At 46.8% G+C, this 23,501-nt stretch overlaps 1 protein-coding gene across 13 annotated transcripts in view; it reads right to left on the bottom strand.

The window, feature by feature from the left end:
* Nucleotides 1-23,501, bottom strand: part of DIXDC1 (DIX domain containing 1) — an 80,994-nt gene that overhangs the window by 32,481 nt on the left and 25,012 nt on the right. For 6 of the 13 annotated variants that reach the window (XM_086339180.1, XM_086339185.1, XM_086339184.1 and 3 more), the window contains 5 exons: nucleotides 16,530-16,659; nucleotides 11,101-11,226; nucleotides 8,426-8,657; nucleotides 7,569-7,676; nucleotides 1,624-1,736 (listed from right to left, as the gene is read on the bottom strand). In XM_086339180.1, coding sequence (XP_086195306.1) covers nucleotides 1,624-1,736; nucleotides 7,569-7,676; nucleotides 8,426-8,657; nucleotides 11,101-11,226; nucleotides 16,530-16,659 — 709 coding nt within the window. Of the gene's footprint in view, nucleotides 1-1,623; nucleotides 1,737-4,814; nucleotides 4,981-7,568; nucleotides 7,677-8,425; nucleotides 8,658-11,100; nucleotides 11,227-16,529; nucleotides 16,660-23,501 lie in introns of those variants that run through there. The other 7 variants (XM_086339186.1, XM_086339182.1, XM_086339181.1 and 4 more) reach the window with 4 other exon arrangements.

The following is a 23,501-nucleotide window of genomic DNA, read 5'->3' as shown; positions in this document are numbered from 1 at the left end:
GATGGGAGGAGGGAGTACAGCTCATGGTGAAGAAAACTGAGTTAGGGAGCAAGCCCTCGCCGACCTCGGCGTTCACAGGGCTGGGTCACCTGCCTTCCGCACCTGCCTCACTGCGCAGGCTGGACTCTCCACCAGGTGGGGGTGTGGGACAGGAGGAACTGGCCACTGACTCCACTAACCCCGGGCTCCGGGGAGCAAAGCTGAACTTGGTTGAGGCGGTCCACCCTCTTCAGAACCTTAAGGATTCCCTCCCGGGGAACCCTGGTAGGGGACAAGTTTTACTCTTTATCTAGAACTGGCTCTCCCAGGGCTCGGTCCCTCAAGCGACAAAGAGAGGAGCTGTCAGATGCAATGAAAAGGAGCTTCAGAGGGGAGACCTCAACTCATATTCCTTTGACCATTTTGGGAGGACGGAACCCCTTTCACATATAACATTGTGTGAGTCACAAAAACAGGAAGCAGACCAGTATAAGCAAACTCTGTACCTCCCTCTCCCCAGTTTTATTTCCCTGTCTTTACAGTCTCTTTTTCTGATTTCATTGGTAAGAATGAATATTATAATAAGCCTAATCCCTCTGGGTTGTTGTCTGATTTCACGAGGCAACTGTGTGTGGGACCCGTGGTGCCCGGCCCAGAGCAAGCACTCTGTAAAGACCTCCCTCTCCATCCCCAGGGTCCCCGGACTTTCTGACTCAGTAACATAACTAACTTTCTGGGTACTGATGCTAGGGCTAGATGGGGTGTGAAATAAGGAAGTATTTAATTCCAGTTTTCCTTCAGAGGACTTCGGTTTCATTATCTCTCTTCCAGGGAAATAAAACTCTTAAGTCACGCACTTTGCTTCTTCCTTGCTTTCCTCTGTGTTTATCTAAGAAAAAGGAGACTGAGACAGAGGAAGGAGAAGTCTAAACAATGTAGCCTTTACACAAAACAGGATGCAGACCTGCTCTCTGCTGTATATTCTTAGACACCTCCGCTCTGTATATTCCTGGCCCCAATATAAGTTACAGAAGTACTGAAATTACTTGCACAACACAGAAATGATAAAAACTTTTTACTTGAGCAGGCTTCTGACAGTTCCAAAGTCATCTCCTAACTTCACAGGTGGTCAGCTGTCTACACTGCCGCAGGACATCTGACAGTTTGGACAACGGAAGTGACAATTTGTGAGAGGATACTACATTCTCTCGGAGAAGGCAATGGCACCCCACTCCAGTACTTTTGCCTAGAAAATCCCATGGATGGAGGAGCCTGGTAGGCTGCAGTCCATGGGGTTGCTAGAGTTGGACACAACTGAGCGACTTCACTTTTACTTTTCACTTTCATGCATTGGAGAAGGAAATGGCAATCCACTCCAGTGTTCTTGCCTGGAGAATCCCAGGGACGGGGAAGCCTGGTGGGCTGCCATCTATGGCGTCGCACAGAGTTGGACACGACTGAAGTGACTTAGCAGCAGCACTACATTCTCTGGCTCCAAAGCATTAGAGCTCTCTAGAATGGACCCTGCATGCACAGACTATGTGTGGAGAAGGCCAGGGAGCTGATAGTAGACAGTCAGGACCCCCAAACTCTTTGCTGAGGGCTGTTCCTTGAGCCACCCCAGGCAGGCCGAGAAGATAGTACCTGTTCTGTTCTCTACTCCTTCGGAGGGAATAATCACGAAATCTGCCCTCTCCTCCGACTGGGTTATAACAGATTCGCTCTTTGCACTGTGGATAGGACTGGGGGAAGTCAGGCTGTGACCGAAGGAAAAAGAAGAGAGAAACAATTATTGCAAACAGTTGTTTAGAAGCCAACTTTCCTAATTTATTCCAGAGGTGGGTTCTTATTCATCTAACTCCTACTGCCTAACACGGTGCCTGGCCCACAATAAGAAGAAATACTTATTGAATGAATGGTGAACTTGTTAAATGAATGAAACGAATGCTGAATGACCCATCCCCAGAAGCTTCCACAACAAAGTTTCCTTTAAGTCTAATTCACTAAGAGATTTATCAAACTGGTGGATAATGTAGCATTTTAAAGAACTCCACTCTTGTTTGGTTTGGCTTTTTGTTTTTGTCTTTCACTTACCACCACCACCACCTCCTGCATCATGATCCCTGGGCCCAAGCTCAGAGACTGATGGACTATATGCATTTTAGTAGCTTTGGGAGCTGGAAGGAAAATATTTTTCTAATAACATTGATCTATCACACACACGTGCAATACCAGCAGAGTAATCATGGCAGATCTGCTCTGGGCTGCTCCCAAAGGCAGAGACAAGGTGAAGGGTGCCTCAACGGGGAAAAACTGCGGAGTGTGGACAGTGCCAGGCTGAGCAAAGGGTAGTGATATATCAACAACGCTAGGATATGGTACAGAAAAGGGTGTAATATCTCAAAAGGGGACAAGACCTGCTAGGGGACAATAAAGGTTTACTTGATTTACTGCCAAGAGTTATTCATATCTCTGCCACACTAATTTTTACATTGTCAGAGGGCTTCCCTGGTGGTGTAGTGGTTGGGAGTCCACCTGCCAATGCAGGGGACAGGGTTTGATCCCCATTTGTGGAAGATTCCACATGCTCTGGAGCAACTAAGCCTGCGCGCCACACCTACTGAGCCTGTCCTCTAGGTTCCAGGAGCCGCAACTGCTGAGTCCATGTGCTGCAACTCCTGAAGCCCGAGCACCCTAGAGACAGTGCTCCGCAACAAGAGAAGCCACCACAATGAGAAACCCAAGCACCGCAACTAAAGAGGAGCTCCCACCCGCCGCAACCAGAGAAAGCCTGAGCAGCATCGCAGACCCAGCACGACAAAACAACAAATAAATCAATCTTTTTTTTTTTAACTGTCATCAGAAATCTTGCAACAATTCTTAAATTCTAGTATAACCACTAGCTTTGGAAGGAACGGTTTGCATTTGGGAAGAAGCAGAATTTTAAATCTCCAGAAGCAAATCTAGAGGATATGATGGAATGTGAGGCTGACACTGCCATCTGAAGAGCCCTCTTTCTTTGCACCCACCTTGAGAACATCAGCACCAAAACAATCTCAGGGGTTGTGGGGTCTGCAGGCCCAGCCCCCTCTCAGGAATTCTTTCCAAATCCATCACCCAGACAACAGTGAAAGTGTCTTGGATTCACTGACCCACTTAATGTGCCCCTGAAGTCTCCCAGGCTAATCCTCACAGCCACGATCAGGAGTTAACATTTCATCTTCCTAGAAACCACGAAAAACAAGAGCCAAGCACAGTGGAGGCAGCCAGCGATTTCAAAAAGCTCTGAAGCAGCCTGACGACTAGTGTCTCAACCTCCTCAGTGTCCCGGGTTTTGGGCTTTGGTGGGAATGACCTCAACCAGTAATACACTCTCATCCTTATCAGAACCATATGGGAAAAAAGTTGTCTTTTGCTCCTGCAAATTAAAAAAAGTGTCACTTAACAATATCTATAAATTTACAACCCAAACAGGCAGACAGGTGGAGAAAGGCAAGAAGTGCTATTTAGAAAAGGAAATTGCTCCAGGGAACTCTCTTATCCATCTCTCACCACTTAGGCAATCTGACTTCCAGGTCAACATGAATTAGCTGCTGGAAAAGCACCAGTCTAGGGGTACCATTCACAAGAAGAATAGATTTATGCTCTTCAGGCCTCAGCATTCACCTTCTTATAGAAATAGGGATCCGAGTGCAGAAAGAGGCCTGCACCCCAGCTGCTCCTCTTTGAGAAATGGTAAGACCACACTTTCCCAGCTGACAAGGCGCTGTGGCTGACGGGTGCCCCTGCCTGCATCCGGCTGGACCACAGTGGATATGTGTGAGACGAAGGGGGTGGGGGGTGGGAGGAGTGGTGTGAACCTAGGATGCGGGGAAAACTGCTTTCCTGAGAGCAGAGACGCATGCTCAGCTAGATCAGCCCAGCGGCTCCCTCCTAAGTGAGCCGTCTCCCATATAAGGGCAGAAGGAGGCGGATGTCTGCATACCCAGCCCCACTGGGGGAGTGGCAGAGCAGCCAAAGAAAACAACATTTCTCTTTCTTGAATTGGGGCTGCCAGTATGTGAGCCACAGAGAGATAAAACCCTGAAACTAAACGCCTGGGTCTAAAAGATAAAAGAAATCTGAGGAAGAAAAATCCTGAGGCACATGTGAGAGCATGATGCCTTCCCCAAGGAAGAACCTCATGCAGGAGGATGGTACACTAACGTTATTTTAATGCTAATTAATTACATGGCTTGGGATCTCCCTGATGAGCTTAAAAAACTGTTTTATAAACAAGTAACCCCCTACTTGCCATTATAATCCTGTCAAGACAGGGAACAACTGATTACAAACCAGGTCTCACTGATACATTCCTAATTCCCACAGGTCTAACATCTCTCCAATCTTAACTTGTCAGACAAGCAGTCTCCCAGAAAAGATATCTCCAATTAAAAGTCCAATCAATTTTTTAAATGGGTACGAGGCAATAAGAGTTCCGTTATGTCCTGAAGTGCTGGCTTCAGCAGAGACCTGCTGCTGCTGCTGCTGCTACTGTTGGTGCTGCTAAGTCGCTTCAGTCGTGTCCGACTGTGCAACCCATAGACGGCAGCCCACCAGGCTCCCTCGTCCCTGGGATTCTCCAGGCAGAGACCAGACGTGCGGTCAAAAGCCACTCCTTCTCCCATGCTCGTTGCAGCTTCTTAAATAAACCCACTGTATTTTACAGTGCTCATCTCAGGCCCTCAAGCAGGCTGTTCTCCCCAGTACAGCGCCCCCACCGATCCCCCGTCTGTCTCTGGCCAACAGCATCCTCCAGTCCTGGCCCTGCTCCCACCCAAGCCCCCCACACACACCTCCAAAGCCGAAGTGGCTTCAGCTCACCATTTGACCTGCGTCCCACCCATGGTCCCCCTCGTGGCTCCGGCTTCAGCAAGTCGGCTTCCCTGGGTGTAGCGGGAGGCTGAGAGTCACAGCGCTCCCCGATTCGGGCATGTCTCCCCGCGCTGGGGGCCCCCGAAGAACGACTCCCCCTGGCAGGCCAACTACGAGAGCCGATGGCCCCAGTCCCGGCAGAGAGCAAGGAGGGCAGAGAGGCAAGCGTCTCGGCCCCAGGCACGGAGATGCTCCGGGTTCCGGGGCGCGCCGTCCCGGCAGCTTAGACACTGCAGCGGCCCGGCCTCGGCGGAAACCGCCTCCCCTCGCAGGCTGCCGGCCCCCGGCAGCCGCATCCGTGGTCCCCGCGGCCGCGCGGCTCCGGGAGTGCCCCCGGGCGCAGGCATCTCAACCCATCTCCGCGCCCCGGGAGAAAAGCCCTGCCCGCGGCTCCGGCCGAGCGGTCGAGTGCCCGGGCGGGCGGCGGTCCCCGCTCCGCGCCGCCTCCCGGTCCCGCCCTCCCGCGCCCTCCTCCCCACGCTCTCCGAGCTGTCACACGCGGCCGGGCAGCGCCGGGATCCGTCCGACCCCGGCGGGCGCTCGGCGGGTCGGCCGAGCCCCCGGGGCAGAGCGGGGCGGGGCTGCGGGGCCCGGAGGCGGCCCCGCGCAAGGCGGTGGAGGCTTCGCGGGGTCGGCAGAAGCCCGGGAGGGCTGCGTGGTCCCCTCCTTCGGAGGAGCCCGGGACTGGCGGCCGTGCCTTCTCTCCTCTGACCCCTGCTTTCCCGGGCACCGAGGTCGGGGTGGGTCTAACTCGGCTTCTCGCGGGAGGGGGTTCCCCCGGAAACCCGCTGAACGCTGGTCTCCACACCACCGTCCCCCCGCCCCTCCCGCCAACCTTCCCCTCGGGCGTTTCATATGTTCTTTTTTTTTTCCCAACTAAGGAGCCTTTTGCTTGGATCCTGAGAGGCTGGCCCGAGGTTTATGGGTCTGAGAAGCAACAGGCGAGCAGTCCGGCAGGGCTTTGCCAGGATGTCTGTCAAGGAGCAGGGGGAGGGGACCAGACTTAAGGGGCTATCTTCTGAACCACTCTTCTTTCCCGAGTCACATCCCGGGGGTCTCCTGGCCTTCACGGATCACTGAGACATTAGGTGGGCTTCCCCCTGCGTGCGGGTTGCGGGGAGGAGCAGGGCAGAATGTCCCAGAGCCTTCTGGATGCCAACTGAGCATCCCAAAGAGGTGAGTGAGAAGGTGGCCGAGAAGAAAATGACCGAATCAGGAAGAGAAAGAGGAAAGCCATCTGTTCTCTGAACGCTCTCCTAGAAAACGGTCACTGCCAGCCCGATTTCCAGCAGCCCCGAATTTACACTGTCTCATGCCCTGCCCCCAGTCTTGAGTCCTGCCAGACAGGAAGGAAGCAGGTGCTCTCAGGAAAAAAATCCGGACTTTTTTTTTTTTTTCTCTAACTCTGCCAAGCGCTATCAGTCACAGGAAAGTTAAAGGCCTGTAGCCATACAGGAAGCAATAGATCTCATTGTACAACAGAATATCTTTTGATTCTGTACCAAGTGATAGTCCAAGCAGAAGCAAGGAAAAACTGGTTTAGATTCTCAATAAAGGCACATCTACTGCTTAATGGACACACGGCTCCCTTCTGGGGTGATGCAAATCTCTCTGAACCGGATAGAGGTGATGGGTTGCACAGTATTAATGAAGGTGCTACATACCACTGAATCATACACTTTAAAATGATTAATGGTTAATTTAATGTTGTGTGAATTTTGAAAATAAAAAATCTATTAAATGTGAAAATTAAAAATCAAGCAAGGTTACCGGTATATGAAAATGATGGAAAGAATTCTATTTAATTTCCAAGCAAATTAGAAAATGGCCCATCAAATTAAGACGGAATTTTATGAAGAAAAGAAATAGGAGGAAGAAAACAAAGACATGGAAAATACATACATGTCAGACAAAGAACAATAGGTTTAACTGGAACAGACTAATCTGTGTTGATGAGAGAAAACGTCATAAGAGCTTAAATTAAATATGATTCTGCAATGAAATTAGTAAATAAGATGACAACATCTGGGGATGTGTTTACAGGAGCATGATTTACGTAAGCCAGGAAAATAGTCTTTCTCTGCCACCATACTTGGCATTGATCAGGCTTTTATTAGCACACTGTGTCCTGTTTTGGTCTCTGCAATTGGCTCTAAGGGATATAGACAGCCTTTCAGCTACAGTCACTCACATCGCTAGCCCATGCAAATGTGTACTAATCTGCCACAATTCCCAGCCCTACAAATGAAAACTGGAAACATTCTTAAAGCACTAAGGCAACTCTGCTCATTTCCTCTTGCTATGAGCTTTATACAACCTTCTCAGGCACAAAGGCAGTGCAATGGAACTGGCTCTCATAAACACTGGCAGCTGATAAATAAATATCAAAAAGATCCAGCTGGGCGCTGACAGGTCTCAGTCATGCCCCCACATGGACACAGCTAAGCCCTAGCACTGGTATGTGGGAAATTCACAAGCATCTCACCCTGCCCTCTTGCCAGCACAAAACCACAAGGCCGTGCTGAGGGTTACCCCTTGTGAGCCACACATAAACTGAGGGAAGAAGAGAGACTTTGGTGCCTTATTGCCTGTTGCGTGGGTACCTGAAGCTGCCAACCCTGAGAACCTCCATGAATTGAGGACTGTAGCAATGAAGAATCTGAGGCCACGGTTACCTGGAGCAGCTGGACTCAGACGGGGACCTTTGCTGTCCTTCATACTGCTGCACCAGGGCTCGCACGCTCCAGCATGGATTCTCAATCTCCTCATCCATGCTGCTGTTCCTAAAGTCGGAGGGCACCAATAAAGGAGAGGGTGTCAGTCCTTCGGGCCCACCCACTAACTACTGACAGATGCCACTCTGGACTGCTGAGGGTAAAAAGACGGACGAGGCAAAGCCCCTGCCTTAAAGACATTTGAAACCTGGCAAGGAAGGTAGAGAAACCAATAATTTCACCAACACCTCAGAGTCGTGTTCCCTCTCTGACACACAACCCATGAAGCATCTCCAGCCATGACTCTCTGGGACACCCAACCTTCTGGATACACACCAGGGAGAAACTCAGGGGTGAATCAGGATGGTGGTCCCACATACCTCCCAGGGCAGAAAACACACTGTACCAAAGGAATATGTTTAAAACTCTGGGCACCAGAGAAAAGAATTACGTATATGATTCCTTTACATTCTGCTAAAGTCAAAATGTGCACGTGCGTGCTGAGTCACTTAAGTCGTGCCCAATTTCTTCGTGATCCCAAGAACTGCAGTCCGCCAGGCTCCTCTGTCCATGGGATCCTCCAGGTAAGAATACTGGAGTGGGTTGCCATGCCCTTCTCCAAAAGCCAAAATAAACATGCCTAAAAGAAAGGTTGTTTTTTTTTTTTCTCTTTTGGAGCACCCTCTCCAACCTCCACTCCATCCGCTTTTCTGCAATGTGGGCTGTTTAGGTGATATTTCTATCTACCACACCATTATCATTTAAGGGAAGAAATATCAGCGCAGGTCGAATTCCCATCCCCAGATTTCCATCCTTACCTCTGTCGGTATCGAAAGACATCCCGCCCAGACCGAGACATGTCATGACACACATCGGCCAGAGCAGCGGCTGCTCCCTGGGCCACAGCAGTGGCACAGTGAGGCTGGTGAGTCTGCAGGGGGGCTCCGGCATCCCGTCCTTGGCTCACTGTCCTGCCGGAGCCAGGTTTGAAATGAGCTGCCAAGGCCAGGACCAGCCTCATGATAGACTTCAGGTTGCCTTCCACGATATCTAAAGATAAGAACAGACCAAGAGGTCCTAAGAGGGAAGCAGAGTGCTGAGGACGAACTTGGTTCCTATGCATCTGCTAGGGAACAGGAAAGCAAGGCAGTCAAGCTCTCTGTCCTCACAAAGCTGAGTTCAATAGGGAGATCGAAGATTTAAAGCAATGACAATACAGTGTAATAACATAAAGTGAAGTCGCTCAGTTGTGTCCGACTAGTTGTGACCCCATGAGAGGCTCCTCTGTTCGTGGGATTTTCCAGGCAAGAATACTGGAGTGGGTTGCCATTTCCTTCATACAATAGGAAAAGTACAAGATTCTTTGGGAACTCAGAGGAGAAGCATCTGTCTAGTTTAGAGGGCTCAGGGAAGGATTCCCAGACAAGGTGAGTTCTAAACTGAGGCTTGACCAACCAATAGAGGTTCATCAGATGAGCAAAGAGAAGGAAAAATGTATTCCAAGAAGAGGGAACAGCAGGCATGAAGGTCTAGATGCCATCCAGTATGGGAGCCACTAGCCACATGTAGCTGTTGAGCACTTAAAAGGCAGCAGTGTGGTCTTAACCGAAATGTGCCATGAGTGTATTTAGCACACACACACAAACTGAATGAAAAATCTTGTGAGATTTAGCATAAAAAAACAGAATGCAAAATATCTCACTGATAGTTTTTCACATTGATTATATGTTGAGCTGATAATATTCTGGATATGCATGTGTGCGTGCTAAGTCACTTCAGTCGTATCCAACTCTTTGATACCCCATGGGCTGTAGCCCGCCAGGTTCCTCTGTCCATGGGGCTTCTCCAGGTAAGAATACTGGAGTGGGACTGCCATTTCCTTCTCCAGGGGATCTTCCTAACCAAGGGATCAAACCTGGGTCTCCTGCACTGCAGGTGGATTTATTACCAATTGAGCCACCATTTTGGATACATGGGTTAAATAAATGAGGGAAGCCCTCATTTTGGATACATGGGTTAAATAAAATATATTATTAAAATTAATTCCACTGATTTCTTTTTTATAATGTGGCTATTTAGACACATTCAAATCATGAATGTGACTTACTTTATATTTCTATGGCACACCCTGGAAGAGGAACAGAAAGCAGTTTAGCGTAGCCAGAGTTCAGAGTTCAGGGGGAGAGGGGGAAAGACGAGAGGGATGAAGTGGAGGTCAGGTCAGAAAGGGCATAGTAAGCCAGAGAAAGGACCCTGGATTTTATCCTATGGGCCCTCAGGTGCAGAGGAATGGCATGAGCATATCGTACTCTTAGAAAGATCATTCTGGCTGCAGTGTGGAGAGCAGACGGGAGGGGGACAGAAATGGATGCAGTGGGACTAATTAGGAAGCAGTTGCACTTCTCCAGGTAAAAGACAATGATGTCCTGAACGACTGTTCCCTCAAAATAGCCGACTTTAATGGGCCAGATCCCCAAGCCCACTCCTCACGGGGCCTGGATCAGAGAAATATCTGACATTCTAAATTTTGTCCTAGAAAAAAAAAAGAGAGAGAGAGAGAGAAAGGCAGACAGAAAATAACATGATGGGTCTGGTTAATGTCAGAAAATAGACAAAACTGTATTTTTTTCAGCTTCACAGCCTTGTAAATATGCAAGGTTTCCAAAAGGATTGATGGATCCCTGCTATAGGACATTCTCAATGGTCAGTAACTGTCCTGCCTGAATGAGCCCAATACAGAGAACACTAACAACACGGAAAGGAGGGCTCCCCCCTACCTCCATTCTCATCAGAGCCACAGGCAATCAGGCCCAGAAACTGAGGCTGAAACAAACCAGACTATAATCAGTTCCAGAATCAGAGTGAGAGGACCAAAGCCTGTGCCTTCTGAGGACAGCTACATCCTTTCTCCCCTGCAGCCTGGGCTCAAACTGCAGTGAGAGCTGTCCTTCATCTGGCCATGTGGCTCCAGGAGAGTGCATGTGTAGAGGTGAAAGAGCCTTTTGATCCTGCCTGGAGATGTCCTGTGATGTTCAAAAAAAACTGCTATCAAATATTTTCCTTCTGGAAAACTGGATAGAAAAAAGTAGGCTATTATGATCTGAGATAATAACTGGCATGAAACACTAGGAACACACAAAAATATCATCTATCTTCATGTTTGATATCTTAAACAAGATGTTCTAAAATTAATATCCTAATGTTGTCATTTCTTTTCTGTTAATTTTCCTACACACGCTCGACCAAAACTTCATTCAGTTAAAATGAAGAGCTTCTACCTTCACCCCGGTCTCCAAAGCACCTGGATTTTGACAATCATTCCATCCCAAGAGGATGACTTTCCTTATTCGGAAAAAGATGTGAGGTCATCAGCCTAATCCCACTCCAGTCTACTCCGAGCCCTCAGCTACACTGTGGATGGTTCTTCTGAAGGTGGCAATCCCCAGGTAAAGATGAGTGTACTCAGCCACCACGGACAGAAGGAAGCACTGACCTTTAGCTGAAGTCTGGTGCATACGAATCTTTTTGGAGGCTACAAACTGTAACACTTTTTCCACATTATTCTTCATTTCTTGTTGGTTACTGGGACTCAGCTGTACCCCACTCAGCTTTTCTCCTGCTGTTAGAAGAGAGAAAATACATGAAGTTATGGGGAGGAGTACTATCACAGGTTCATAGTAGCCAGACACAGAGAGAATATTTGCTGTAAACACGAAGATTATCTATAAATATGTAAGGGAGTTAGGCCTTCGTGTTTGTAATCTGGATGGGAAATAGGAAAATGAAAGCATTCTGGAGGGGCTTCGAATTTTCACAATTCCCTGGGGCCTGTGAAGTTACTCTGTGTACATTTATTCATTCAACGAATATTCACTGAGCACCCACTGTGTGCCAGGTAATGTTTGAGGCACCAGAGAAAGAGCAGTGACCAAGACATTGTCTGTCTGTCCTTCCATCGTAGAGTTTCTATCTGCAGGGATGAGAGATGGCCAAGATAACAGATAAATGTTTGACATAATTTCAAGTAGTGGTAAGTGCTGGGCTGTGCTAGTCACATCCGACGCTTGGCGACCCCAAGGACTGGGGTCCACCAGGCTCCTCTGTCCACGGGATTTCCCAGGCAAGAATACTGGAGAGGGGGGTACCATTACCTACTCCCGTGGATCTTCCCCACCCAGGGATTGAACCCGGGTCTCTTGCGTCTCCTGTGCTGGCCTGCAGATTCTTTACAACTAGCACCACCTGGGAAGCCCAGTGATGAGTACTATGAGGAAAAACAAAGACGAGTAATCATGGTCTTTCTGATAACACGTTTGGGGGGAGACTTGAATAAAATCAGAGAGGAGAAGATTTGCAGAGGTAGCATTCCAGGCTGAGGAACCTTAAGTACCAAGGCCAAGGCGGGAACAAGATCAGCTTATCTGAGAAACAGCAACAAGACCCTATGGCTGGAGTGGAGAGAGCAAGGAGTCCAGTTCTAAGACAGGTAGGCAGGCAAGCAAGGCCAGGTCATGTGGGGCTTTGGGAACTAGAGCAAAGATCTTGAATTTTATTCTATATGTAATGGGCAGAAAATGCAGGCTTGGAGGTAAGGGAGTTCAGTTCAGTTCAGTTCAGTCGTTCAGTTGTGTCCGACTCTTTGTGACCCCATGGACTGCAGCACGCCAGGCCTCCCTGTGCATCACCAACTCCCAGAGCTTGCCCAAACTCATGTCCATCGAGCCAGGGATGCCATCCAACCATCTCATCCTCTGTCGTCCCCTTCTCCTCCCGCCTTCAATATTTCCCAGCATCAGGGTCTTTTCCAATGAGTCAGTTCTTCATATCAGGTGGCCAAAGTACTGGAGTTTCAGCTTCAACATCAGTCCTTCCAATATATATTCAGGACTGATTTCCTTTACGACTGACTGGTTTGATCTCCTTGCAGTCCAAGGGACTCTCAAGAGTATTCTCCAACACCTCAGTTCAAAGGCATCAATTCTTCAGCGTTCAGCTTTCTTTATAGTCCAAATCTCACATCCATACATGACTACTGGAAAAACCATAGCCTTGAACTAGACAGACCTTTGTTGGCAGAGTAATGTCTCTGCTTTTTAATATGCTGTCTAGGTTGGTCATAGCTTTTCTTCCAAGGAGCAAGCATCTTTTAATTTCATGGCTGCAATCACCATCTGCAGTGATTTTGGAGTCCAAGAAAATAAAGTCTGTCACTGTCTCCATTGTTTCTCCATCTATTTGCCATGGAGTGATGGGACCAGATGCCATGATCTTAGTTTTTTGAATGTTGAGTTTTAAGCCAGCCTTTGCACTCTTCTCTTTCACTTTCATCAAGTCTCTTTAATTCCTCTTCACTTTCTGCCATAAGGGTGGTGTCATTTGCATATCTGAGGTTATTGATATTTCTCCCGGCAATCTTGATTCCAGCTTGTGCTTCATCCAGCCCAGTATTTCACATGATGTACTCTGCATATAAGTTAAATGAGCCAGGCAATGATATACAGCCTTGACGTACTCCTTTCCCGATTTGGAACCAGTCTGTTGTTCCATGTCTGGTTCTAACTGTTGCTTCTTGACCTACAGATTTCCCAGGAGGCAGGTAAGGTGGTCTGGTATTCCCATCTCTTGAAGAATTTTCCACAGTTTGTTGTGATCTACACAGTCAAAGGCTTTGGCATACTCAATAAAGCAGAAGTAGATGTTTTTCCGGAATTCTCTTGCTTTTTATATGATCCAACGTATGTTGGCAATTTGATCTCTGGTTCCTCTGTCTTTTCTAAATCCAGCTTGAACATCTGGAAGTTCACAGTTCACATACTATTGGCGCCTGGCTTGAATAATTTTGAGCATTACTTTGCTAGCATGTGAGATGAGTTACCTGACCTGCTTAATGCTTTTAAAAGTTGACTTCATGTGGACATAGATTCTCTAAAGGGGAAACAGGGAAATCTGTTAGAAAGGAAATGAAAATAGTCAAGTGAGAGATAATGATGGTTTGGGAAGAAGCTGAGAGGTGAAAACTGAGATACCAGGTATATTTTTAATATAAAGCAAACAGCACACGTGAAGCACTGAATATGATAGATGAGAAAAAGAGAATAATTAAAGACAACTTCTAAGTGTTCTGCTTCAACAGCTGAGGGAATGGTACTGTGATGTGTTAGTCAGATGAAGGATCTCAGAGGACAGAGGGATCAGTGGCGTGAAGGAAAAGTTCTGATTAGGACACGTGAAGTGAGAGTTGCATTTTAGACATCCAAGCAGAGAAGTTGAATAGGCAGCTGATATTCACATCTAGAACTCAAGGAAAAGCTTAGGGCTAAAGAGTCAAATTTGGGAAGAGACCACTTAGGGATAGAGAATATACAAAAGAACTAAGGTTTGAACCTCTAAGGAGAACTTCCAACATTTAGAGGTCAGGAGGGCTTCCCAGGTGGTACAGTTGGCAAAGAATTCACCTGCCATTGCAGAAGATGGAAGAGACACGGGTTCGATCCCTGGGTTGGGAAGATCCTCTAGAGTAGCAAGTGGCTACCCATTTCAGTATTCTTGCCTGGAAAATTCCATGGACAGAGGAGACTGGCGGGCTACAGTCGATGGGATCACAAAGAGACACGACTAAGCACGTGCGCACGCACACACACACACACACACATACACACACACACACACACACACACACACACACACACACACACACATTGAGGAGAAAGCCAGCACAGCAAACAGGAAAGGCCAGTGAGGAAGGAGGAAAGCTTCAAGCCCACAGGATCCTGGAGACCGAGGGAAGATGTTTGGAGGAGGAGGGAGTGATCCACCGTGTCAAGTTCTGCTAAGTTGAATAAAATGAGGACTGAGCCCTGGCCACGGGATTTGACAGAGCAGAGTTGTGACCTCAAGGAGAACAGTTTCAGGGGCATAGTAGTAGGGTCAAAAGCTCAGTGAGGGCCAGCTCAAGAAAGAACGCAATCTCAAGTAGTGAATTCAGAGAGATTTTCTCTATAGCCAAGTTGCAACAGAATGCAGCATTTAAGAACCTGGGTTTTGAAAAACAAGAATACACATTCATATTGCCTGTATGCTGCTGCTGCTGCTAAGTCGCTTCAGTCGTGTCCGACTCTGTGTGACCCCATAGACAGCAGCCCACCAGGCTCCGCCGTTCCTGGGATTCTCCAGGCAAGAACACTGGAGTAGGTATTGCCTGTATATGCACCATTAAATATCTCTGGAAAGAATAGCCAGAAACTGCTAACACTGGCTGCCTCCAGAAAGAACAAATTACTGGCAAGAGGACAGATGGAGGAAATGGCTTTTGATTTTCTATCTTCTTGTGCTGTCTGGATTTTCTAACTGATTATATTTCCAGGATAATCTGTTCAAATGTGTGAAAAATTAAAAGTTGAAAATTAGCTTTGGAATTAAAGTAAATCCAGGTTTGTACCTCTGCTTTACCCCTATTCTTATGTGACCTTGCAAAGGTGCTTAAGGGCTTCCTTGGTGGCTCAGACAGTAAAGAATCTGCCTGCAGTGCAGAAGACCTGGGTTCTGGGTAGGGAAGATTCCCTGGAGAAGGGAAAGGCTACCCACTCCAGTATTCTTGCCTGGAAAATTCCATGGACAGACCTTTCTAAATCTCAAAAAATAAGTAAAATACTTAAATGCTATCCATTATCATAAATCAATCAAAGTAGCGTGTTTAGCAATGCTTGATATATATGTACACACACATATATGTGTGTATATATATATAAAGTGCTCCTGGAAATGGGGGTAATATTATGTTTCTCAAACATTGATGATAAAGTGAAATTAAATGAGACAGTGTTCAATACACAGTAGCTGCTATTACTATTATCATGGTTATTATCACTATAAGTGAATAATGAATATATGAACTGTCTGAATGAGGTATTTCTGGACAGGCTGCCTGATGCAAGCCTGCCTTCTTACATATCACTCAAACCCACATCCCTCAAATATGTCAATGAATGTTTGAGTACCTGTTATGTGTCTGGCACTTGGTTAAGGACTGTGGAAACAGGGGGAAAAAAATTATACTGTACCTGCTCTTAAAGAGCTCAATCTATACTGGAGAGGTAGATAATAAACAACCATCATTTGGTGAGATAAATAATAAGAGATGTGGACAAATGCTGTGGAAATAAGGTTATGATACCTCCCTGATTGCTCAAAGGTTAAAGCGTCTGCCTGCAATGTGGGAGACCTGGGTTCGATCCCTGGGTTGGGAAGATCCTCTGGAGAAGGAAATGGCAACCCAATCCAGTATTCTTGCCTGAAGAATCCCATGGACTGAGGAGCCTGGTGGGCTACAGTCCACGGGGTCACAAAGAGTCGGACACAATTGAGTGACTTCACTTTCACTTTCACTTTCAATAAGAATGACAGGCAACAATTCTGGGGCTTCAAGAAAACAAGGTCTTCTTATCTTAGTCGGGTCCTTTTGTTGGTAACGCACCTTCTTTTTGCCTGGCTGCCACTTCCCTTTCCAGCCTCAGTGTAGACATCAGATCTTCTGGCAAGCCATCCTACAATCCCTAACAGTGGGTTGCGTGCCCGCCCTCTGCTCTTATCTGTGCTTGCCCCATCACAGTACTAAGTACATTACTGGAAGTGACTTCGCTCTCCAGTCTTTCCAACTAGATTGGGAGACTCTTGAGAGCTGTGACCGTGCTCCTCATCACACTCCCAAAGTTTAATGTAGCTGAATGGCAACCCACTCCAGTATTCTTGCCTGGGAAATCTCATGGACAGAGGAGCCTGGCGGGCTACAGTCCATGGGGGTCACAAGAGTTGGACACGACTTAGTAACTAAACCACCACCAACAATCTGCTATGAAGGGCACATGGAGGGTAAAAAGGCCATGTTCTGTTTTAAGCTAGCATCAGAGTCCAGGGCCAACCGACCTACAATCTCAATGAGATACGCCAGGATCACCCCATCCCGGAGATCTTGTCGGAGGTCCTGCACTGGCTTCACCGCTGGCCTCTTCTTCAGCTGTGCGTTCACCCAGGCCACGTACGCCTGCAGCTGTTGCTGGAAAATGAAAGCAGGAGATAAGGAAAGGTTGCATGTTACTCATATCCTCTTCCTTGCACCCTCTAAGGCAGCATTGGAGACTGGGCAATCTATACCTGATTTCCCAGGTGGCCCAGTAATAAAGAATTCGCCTGCCAATACAGGAGGTGCAAGAAACATGGGTTCAATCCCTGGGTGGGGAAGATCCCCTGGAGTAGGATATGGCAACCCACTCCAGAATTCTTGCCTGAACATTTCCATGCACAGAGGAGCCTGGCGGGCTACAGTTCATGAGGTCACAAAGACTTGCACACCTGAGCAACTGAGCAGTCTATACCCAGAGAGAGGAGGAGAAGTTTTAAGGATAGAAAGATGGTTAGACATGGAGTATGCTCTAAAATTCTCTGGTTTTATGCTAGTCTCCGGGATGAGCTACCCTCTGACTTGGGTGGTGGGTGTGGACAAGGTATGCAGATGAGCGTTTCGGAGACAATGACTCCTGCTTTCCTTGACTTTAGCTCTGTCGACCAGGAATAAAGCTGGGCCAGAAGCACAGCCCGTTTTCGAGTGTGACGAGAGCTGCCAGTAGCCCACTGCACTTCCCAGGAACGATCTCTCGTGTCCTGTGTGCACAATGGCCTGTGACATTCCTAAGAACTGATCCTGGGGAGCTAGGAATCCACAGTTAAACCGATCTCAGAACTGCCTCTCATAGCTGCTTTCTTCACAAAGAGATTTAACTGAAACCAACCCGGGATTTATCCTCCTGAGCCCATAATCCTGGGATTGCTACAGAGTTAGCTTTAATCCAGGCTTTATGTTGTCAAAGAGGATCTGGTTACCTGAAACCTGCACAAAGAAAGAAAAGAAAGGCTAGGATGAGCAGAGTTCCTGAAGACTGGGGTCGGGGTCGGGGGAGCCTTCATTTTTTTTTTTTTTGGCTGACAACGCTTATGGTCCAGTACCATCAGAAACCTGTCAGATTCAGACAGGACACAGAACTCATGGCAACACTTAGATAACCTTTCATATTCCATTTTAAACAGGGCTTGTATATTCAGGTGTTCATCCTGATTATTTGGGCACTAAATATCAAAATAGCACAAGAGCAAGGTCATAGTACAGGCTGCAGTTCTGGCTGATGTCTGTAGAAACCCAAGACTCTGAACCTGAAAATTAAATTAAAGGGCTAACAGTATCAAATTATAATTTGGTTAAAGTATAGTTGATTTCTAAAGCTCCAAGTACTTCCTTGATGAAATAATATCAGAAATTACTCACTGGCTGCTTCCTGAGCTTAAATTAAATCTTCAGTATTTTCTCTACGTCAATTTGTGGGAATAAATAAAGTCTTTTGGAAGGTAGTACTAAGGCAATGTTCTATCAGCTACTGACAAACTGTAGGAAGTGCAATGATTAGCAGGAGGTAGGGGGAAGAATCTGGTATTTATTGAGTACCTATCATGATGCCAACAAAGGTCCATCTAGTCAAGGCTATGGTTTTTCCAGTGGTCATGTATGGATGTGAGAGTTGGACTGTGAAGAAAGCTCAGTGCCAAAGAATTGATGCTTTTGAACTGTGGTGTTGGAGAAGACTCTTGAGAGTCCCTTGGACTGCAAGGAGGTCCAACCAGTCCATTCTAAAGGAGATCAATCCTGGGTGTTCTTTGGAAGGAATGATGCTAAAGCTGAAACTCCAATACTTTGGCCACCTCATGCGAAGAGCTGACTCATTGGAAAAGACTCTGATGCTGGGAGGGATTGGGGGCAGGAGGAGAAGGGGACGAAAGAGGATGAGATAGCTGGATGGCATCACCGACTCAATGGACGTGAGGTTGAGTGAACTCCGGGAGTTGGTGATGGACAGGGAGACCTGGCGTGCTGCGATTCATGGGGTCGCAAAGAGTCAGACACGACTGAGTGACTGAACTGAACTGAACTGAACCATGAATTAAACACTACTTTTGATGTTTTATATGTCTTTTAATGACTCACTAATGTATCTGGAGGGCTTCCCTGATGGCTCAGTGGTAAAGAATCTGCCTGCCAATGCAGGAGGTCTGGGTTCAATTCCTGGGTCAGGAAGATTCCCTGGAGTAGGAAATGGCAACCCATACCAGTATTCTTGCCTGGGAAATCCCATGGACAGAGGAGGGCTGGCAGGCTACACCCCGTGGGGTAACAAAAGAGTTGGACACAACTTAGCAACTAAACAACACAATAACAATATACCTAGAACGCAGCCACTGAGTTGATGTTTACTAAATGGTCATCATTATTTTCATTATCATCATCTAATTCAGTTTTCACAGAAGCACTGAAGGGTTGGTATCATCTCTGTTCTGTGGATGAGATTCAGAGAAATCATGTAACTTCTCCAAAGTCTCCATCCCTATGCCATGGCAGACCTGATTAGCAAACCCAGTAAAGGCGGTCCAAGGGCCTCCTGCTATACACTCACTCTGCAGGCAGCTGTGCCTTCTGCTTTCACAAGGGCCAGATTCCTGTCCAGGTGAGCTCCTACCCTTCAGCCAAAACAGCAGGACAGGCAAAGGGTGCCTCCAGAGCAAACCACTCTGCTCAGGGCCACAAAGGCATCAGGGTAACAGCTGGGTCTGATTACCTGGCTTACATCAAAATCCCTACCCTCTATCGAGTATCACCCTCAACCCTCCCCCGACACATTCCTGCTTAAAATCCTTCACTGGCCTCTCATTACCCGCAGGATAAAACCCAGCCTCCTCAGCTGCACTTCAGTCTGTCCTGGCTAGTCCTTACCTCTCCTTCAGCTTTGCTTACCCATTCACATTTGCCCCCCACAACCCCACGTTTAAGGTTGGTCCAAACTATGTTTGTACGGAGAAGGCAATGGCACCCCACTCCAGTACTCTTGCCTGGAAAATCCCATGGACAGGGAAGCCTGGTACGCTGCAGTCCATGGGGTCACTAAGAGTTGGACACGACTGAGCAACTTCACTTTCACTTTTCACTTTCATGCATTGGAGAAGGAAATGGCAACCCAGTCTAGTGCTCTTGCCTGGAGAATCCCAGGGATTGGGGAGCCTGGTGGGCTGCCGTCTATGGGGTTGCACAGAGTCAGACACGACTGAAGTGACTTAGCAGCAGCAAACCATGTGCAGTGCCCCAAACACACCATGTCTTCTGGCCACTCTACCTCCCTCCTGCCTCGCATCTCTTCTTAAACCTCAGCTCAAGCATCACCACCTCTTCCAGGCAGCCTTCCCTGACCCTCCCACACACCTCAGACACTGATCTCCTTGAGGATGTCCTGTGCCAGGCAATCAGTTCAACTACAAGGTGGGTGCAGCAAGTGTTCTGTGACAGGGCTACAAAGAGCTTTATGCCTTGAAGAAGTTTGCAGGAAAAAAAAAAATCAAGAAGAGAGGAGAAGGAGGAGCAGCTTGCAGGTTGGTGAGACAAGTGCTAGGACGGGGGTGTGCGAGGTGCTAGGAGTGTTAGCTCAGTCTGAAGCCCATGCTCAGGGGGCTTTCCTGAGGAAAGGAGGCAAAGAGGACAGTGAGCTCAAAGGGGCTCAGGTCTCAACTAGATGCTCCAGGCAGGACGTTACAGGAGTTCAGGATTGTTGGACTCAGAGTAACAGGCGCTCAACAAATCTCTGTTTGAATCAGTGAATAATGTGTCAAATTTCATCAGGCCAAGACTTATGATGATTCTAAAAGTTAATTATGCAGGGGAAGACAAGAACAAGTATTTTTCATCAGGCCAAGATAATTTTACTTAAGTAATCATAGCCTTCTTTTGGCCAATGAATAGAAGTAAGTTGTCTCTGGTGCAAAACTGCTTTGGGGTTCCTCACAGAACTTTTCACACACATTAATCACAGTTCTCGGCTTCCAGTAAAGAGGATTCTATTGCATGCTGCTGCTGCTAAGTCACTTCAGTCATGTCTGACTCTGTGCGACCCCATAGACGGAAGCCCACCAGGCTCCCCAGTCCCTGGGATTCTCCAGGCAAGAACACTGGAGTGGGTTGCCATTTCCTTCTCCAATGCATGAAAGTGAAAAGTGAAAGGGAAGTCGCTCAGTCGTATCAGACTCTTAGCGACCCCATGGACTGCAGCCTACCAGGTTCCTCCATCCATGGGATTTTCCAGGCAAGAGTACTGGAATGGGGTGCCATTGCCTTCTCTGATTCTATTGCATAAGTGATAATTGTCACCACTTTTCTGAACACCTACTCTGTGTCTAGAGCTATGCTAGGTCCTTTAGACACAATTTCTCTAATGCTAATCTGCTAGGGAAATTTTTATTTTATCTATTTTGCTAACTGTAAACCAAGACTCCAAAATGGTGAAATAATGTTCAAGGCCACCCAGACTCTAAACTACGAATATGAAATTCACTCTGTTTCCCAAACCAGTGCTCTTTCCACTCTACCACACTGTCATCTAAATAAATGCATCCCTGAGGTTTAAACAACCTCACCAAAACTCTCAGAATGGAGGTTACCTTAGCCTAAACCACTTCTCCCTGCGCAGCCAGTGCTTTGAGTCTCCTGTGTAATAACCTACACTAGGGAGCTATCTGCTAATCAAAGAAGGCTCAGCAGATGAGCAGCACCATCACCAGGGGCCTCTCAGAAAAGCAGACGCTCACGTATCACTGTGAATCCACACACTTCAAATGCAGTAGAATAGAATATGCAAAATAGGATGGAAATGCAGAATCTCAAACTCTGCTCCAGTTCTAATGAATTAGAACCTGTATTTTTACAAGATCCCTTCATCTTGTATTTTCTCTTCTCCAGCTCTGTCATCAGCTATTTGTCAAAAGAAATCACTTTTGGCTCCTCTTGCTGGAGAGTAGTTTTCAGAAATCAAAATTTGGGCACGAGGTATACTCATCCTACTGGGGGAACACTCTGGGCCCTCTCAGGAGTCAAATAGGAAATACAGGTATGTATCACACCTAGACACATACTTCCATCTACTTATCTTGACAGACAGATGGAGAAATAGACCATGAATTATCTGGATCCTGCCTCTAGCCCAGTACCACAGGGTTCACCTCTCTTCTTCCTTTTCCTTATTTGTAACTCCTTCTTCCCCACAGTGAGAAACCTGACTCTATCCACAATATATTTACTAATATTTCCTCAGTCCTAGAAAACACATCAGAATTTGACTTGCTAACCTGTACCTTGTATGGATTAGTATAGTCATTTTTAAAAATATTTGTTTATCTATTGGGCTATGCCAGGTCATAAAAATAAATTTACTAGCCAGAAATTGATATACAAGTATATAGTCCTTTTTGTCTTTAGCCTTACAGTGTACACTCAAAATACTGATTCCAAAGTGACTTAGGTTAATTCTTTTCTTTCCTCTGCCTTCAGTGTGGTTGTTATTAATTTGTAATACAGTTAAGTACATTTATTACAATTGGTAGACCATTTTGGGTTGTCCTAACATTTTGGTAGATTTTAATTAATTTGGGGGCAGGAGAAAGATTAACATGATTCTAAAAGTCAGAGCTATAGAAAAACATACATTCAGAAGTGTCATATCTCCATCTTTCTCTCTACTCCATTCCCTTTTCTCTAGTCTTTCCACCCTATTTCTATCCACTCCTATAGATAACCGATCTGATTCGTTCTACGTTACCTGGAAAAAAAGATATATGTATATTTTATTTCCCTTTTCTTCTTATGTGAAAAATAGCATAGTAATTTTTTTAAAAAATTTTACTTATTTACTGGGCCCTGCTGGGTCTTTGTTGCAGCATGTGGGATCTTCAAACTTCGTTGCATTCGGGATCTAGTTCCCTGCTGCTGCTGCTGCTAAGTCACTTTAGTCGTGTCCAACTCTGTGCAACCCCACAGATGGAAGCCCACCAGGCTCCCCCATCCCTGGGATTCTCCAGGCAAGAACACTGGAGTGGGTTGCCATTTCCTTCTCCAATGCATGAAAGTGAAAAGTCAAAGTGAAGTCGCTCAATCGTGTCCAACTCTTTGCGACCCCATGGACTGCAGCGTTCCAGGCTCCTCCGTCCATGGGATTTTCCAGGCAAGAGTACTGGAGTGGGGTGCCATTGCCTTAGTTCCCTGACCAGGGATCAAACCCAGGTCCCCTACATTGGGAGCTTGCAGTCTTAGCCACTGGGTACCAGGGAAGTCCCCAAAATAGCATTAAGCACTGATATTCCCTGGTGGCTCAGATGGTAAAGTATCTGCCTGCAATACAGAGACCCAGGTTCAAGATTGGGTTTGGAAGATCCCCTGGAGGAGGGCATGGCAACCTACTCCAGTATTCTTGCCTGGAGAATTCCATGGACAGAGGAGCCTGGTGAGCTACAGTCCATGGGGTCGCAAAGAGTCAGACGCAACTAACATACACACATTCTTTTTACACCTGCATTTTTCACTTCGCTTCAGTTAATATTTGCTTAATATATTCTGGAAATCACTCCAAATTGGTCTAGAAATCTTCCTTATTTTACAGCTACATGGTACTCCATTATGTAGATGTATCATAATTTAGTCAGTCTTCTATATACGGGAATTCAGAGGTTTTTTTTCAATATTTTGCAGTTAAAAACAGTGCAGCAATGAATAACATTATGCATATGTATTTTCATGTTGATTGAGGTCTATCTTCAGGGTAGATTCAAAGAAGATAGCTAAGTGAATATAGATACATTAAGTAGATAACTTCATTCAGTTCAGTCGCTCAGTCGTGTCCGACTCTTTGCGACCCCATGAATCGCAGCACACCAGGCCTCCCTGTCCATCACCAACTCCTGGAGTTCACTCAGACTCACGTCCATCGAGTCAGTGATGCCATCCAGCCATCTCATCCTCTGTCGTCCCCTTCTCCTCCT

The sequence above is a fragment of the Bos grunniens genome, chromosome 15 (genome assembly GCF_055505025.1).
Source record: "Bos grunniens cultivar Pamir isolate PY7600 chromosome 15, Bosgru_T2T1.0, whole genome shotgun sequence".
In the NCBI taxonomy this organism is placed as follows: Eukaryota; Metazoa; Chordata; class Mammalia; order Artiodactyla; family Bovidae; genus Bos; species Bos grunniens.
Note: the sequence above shows the minus strand (reverse complement) of the source record. Positions and strands in the feature narration are given on the sequence as shown.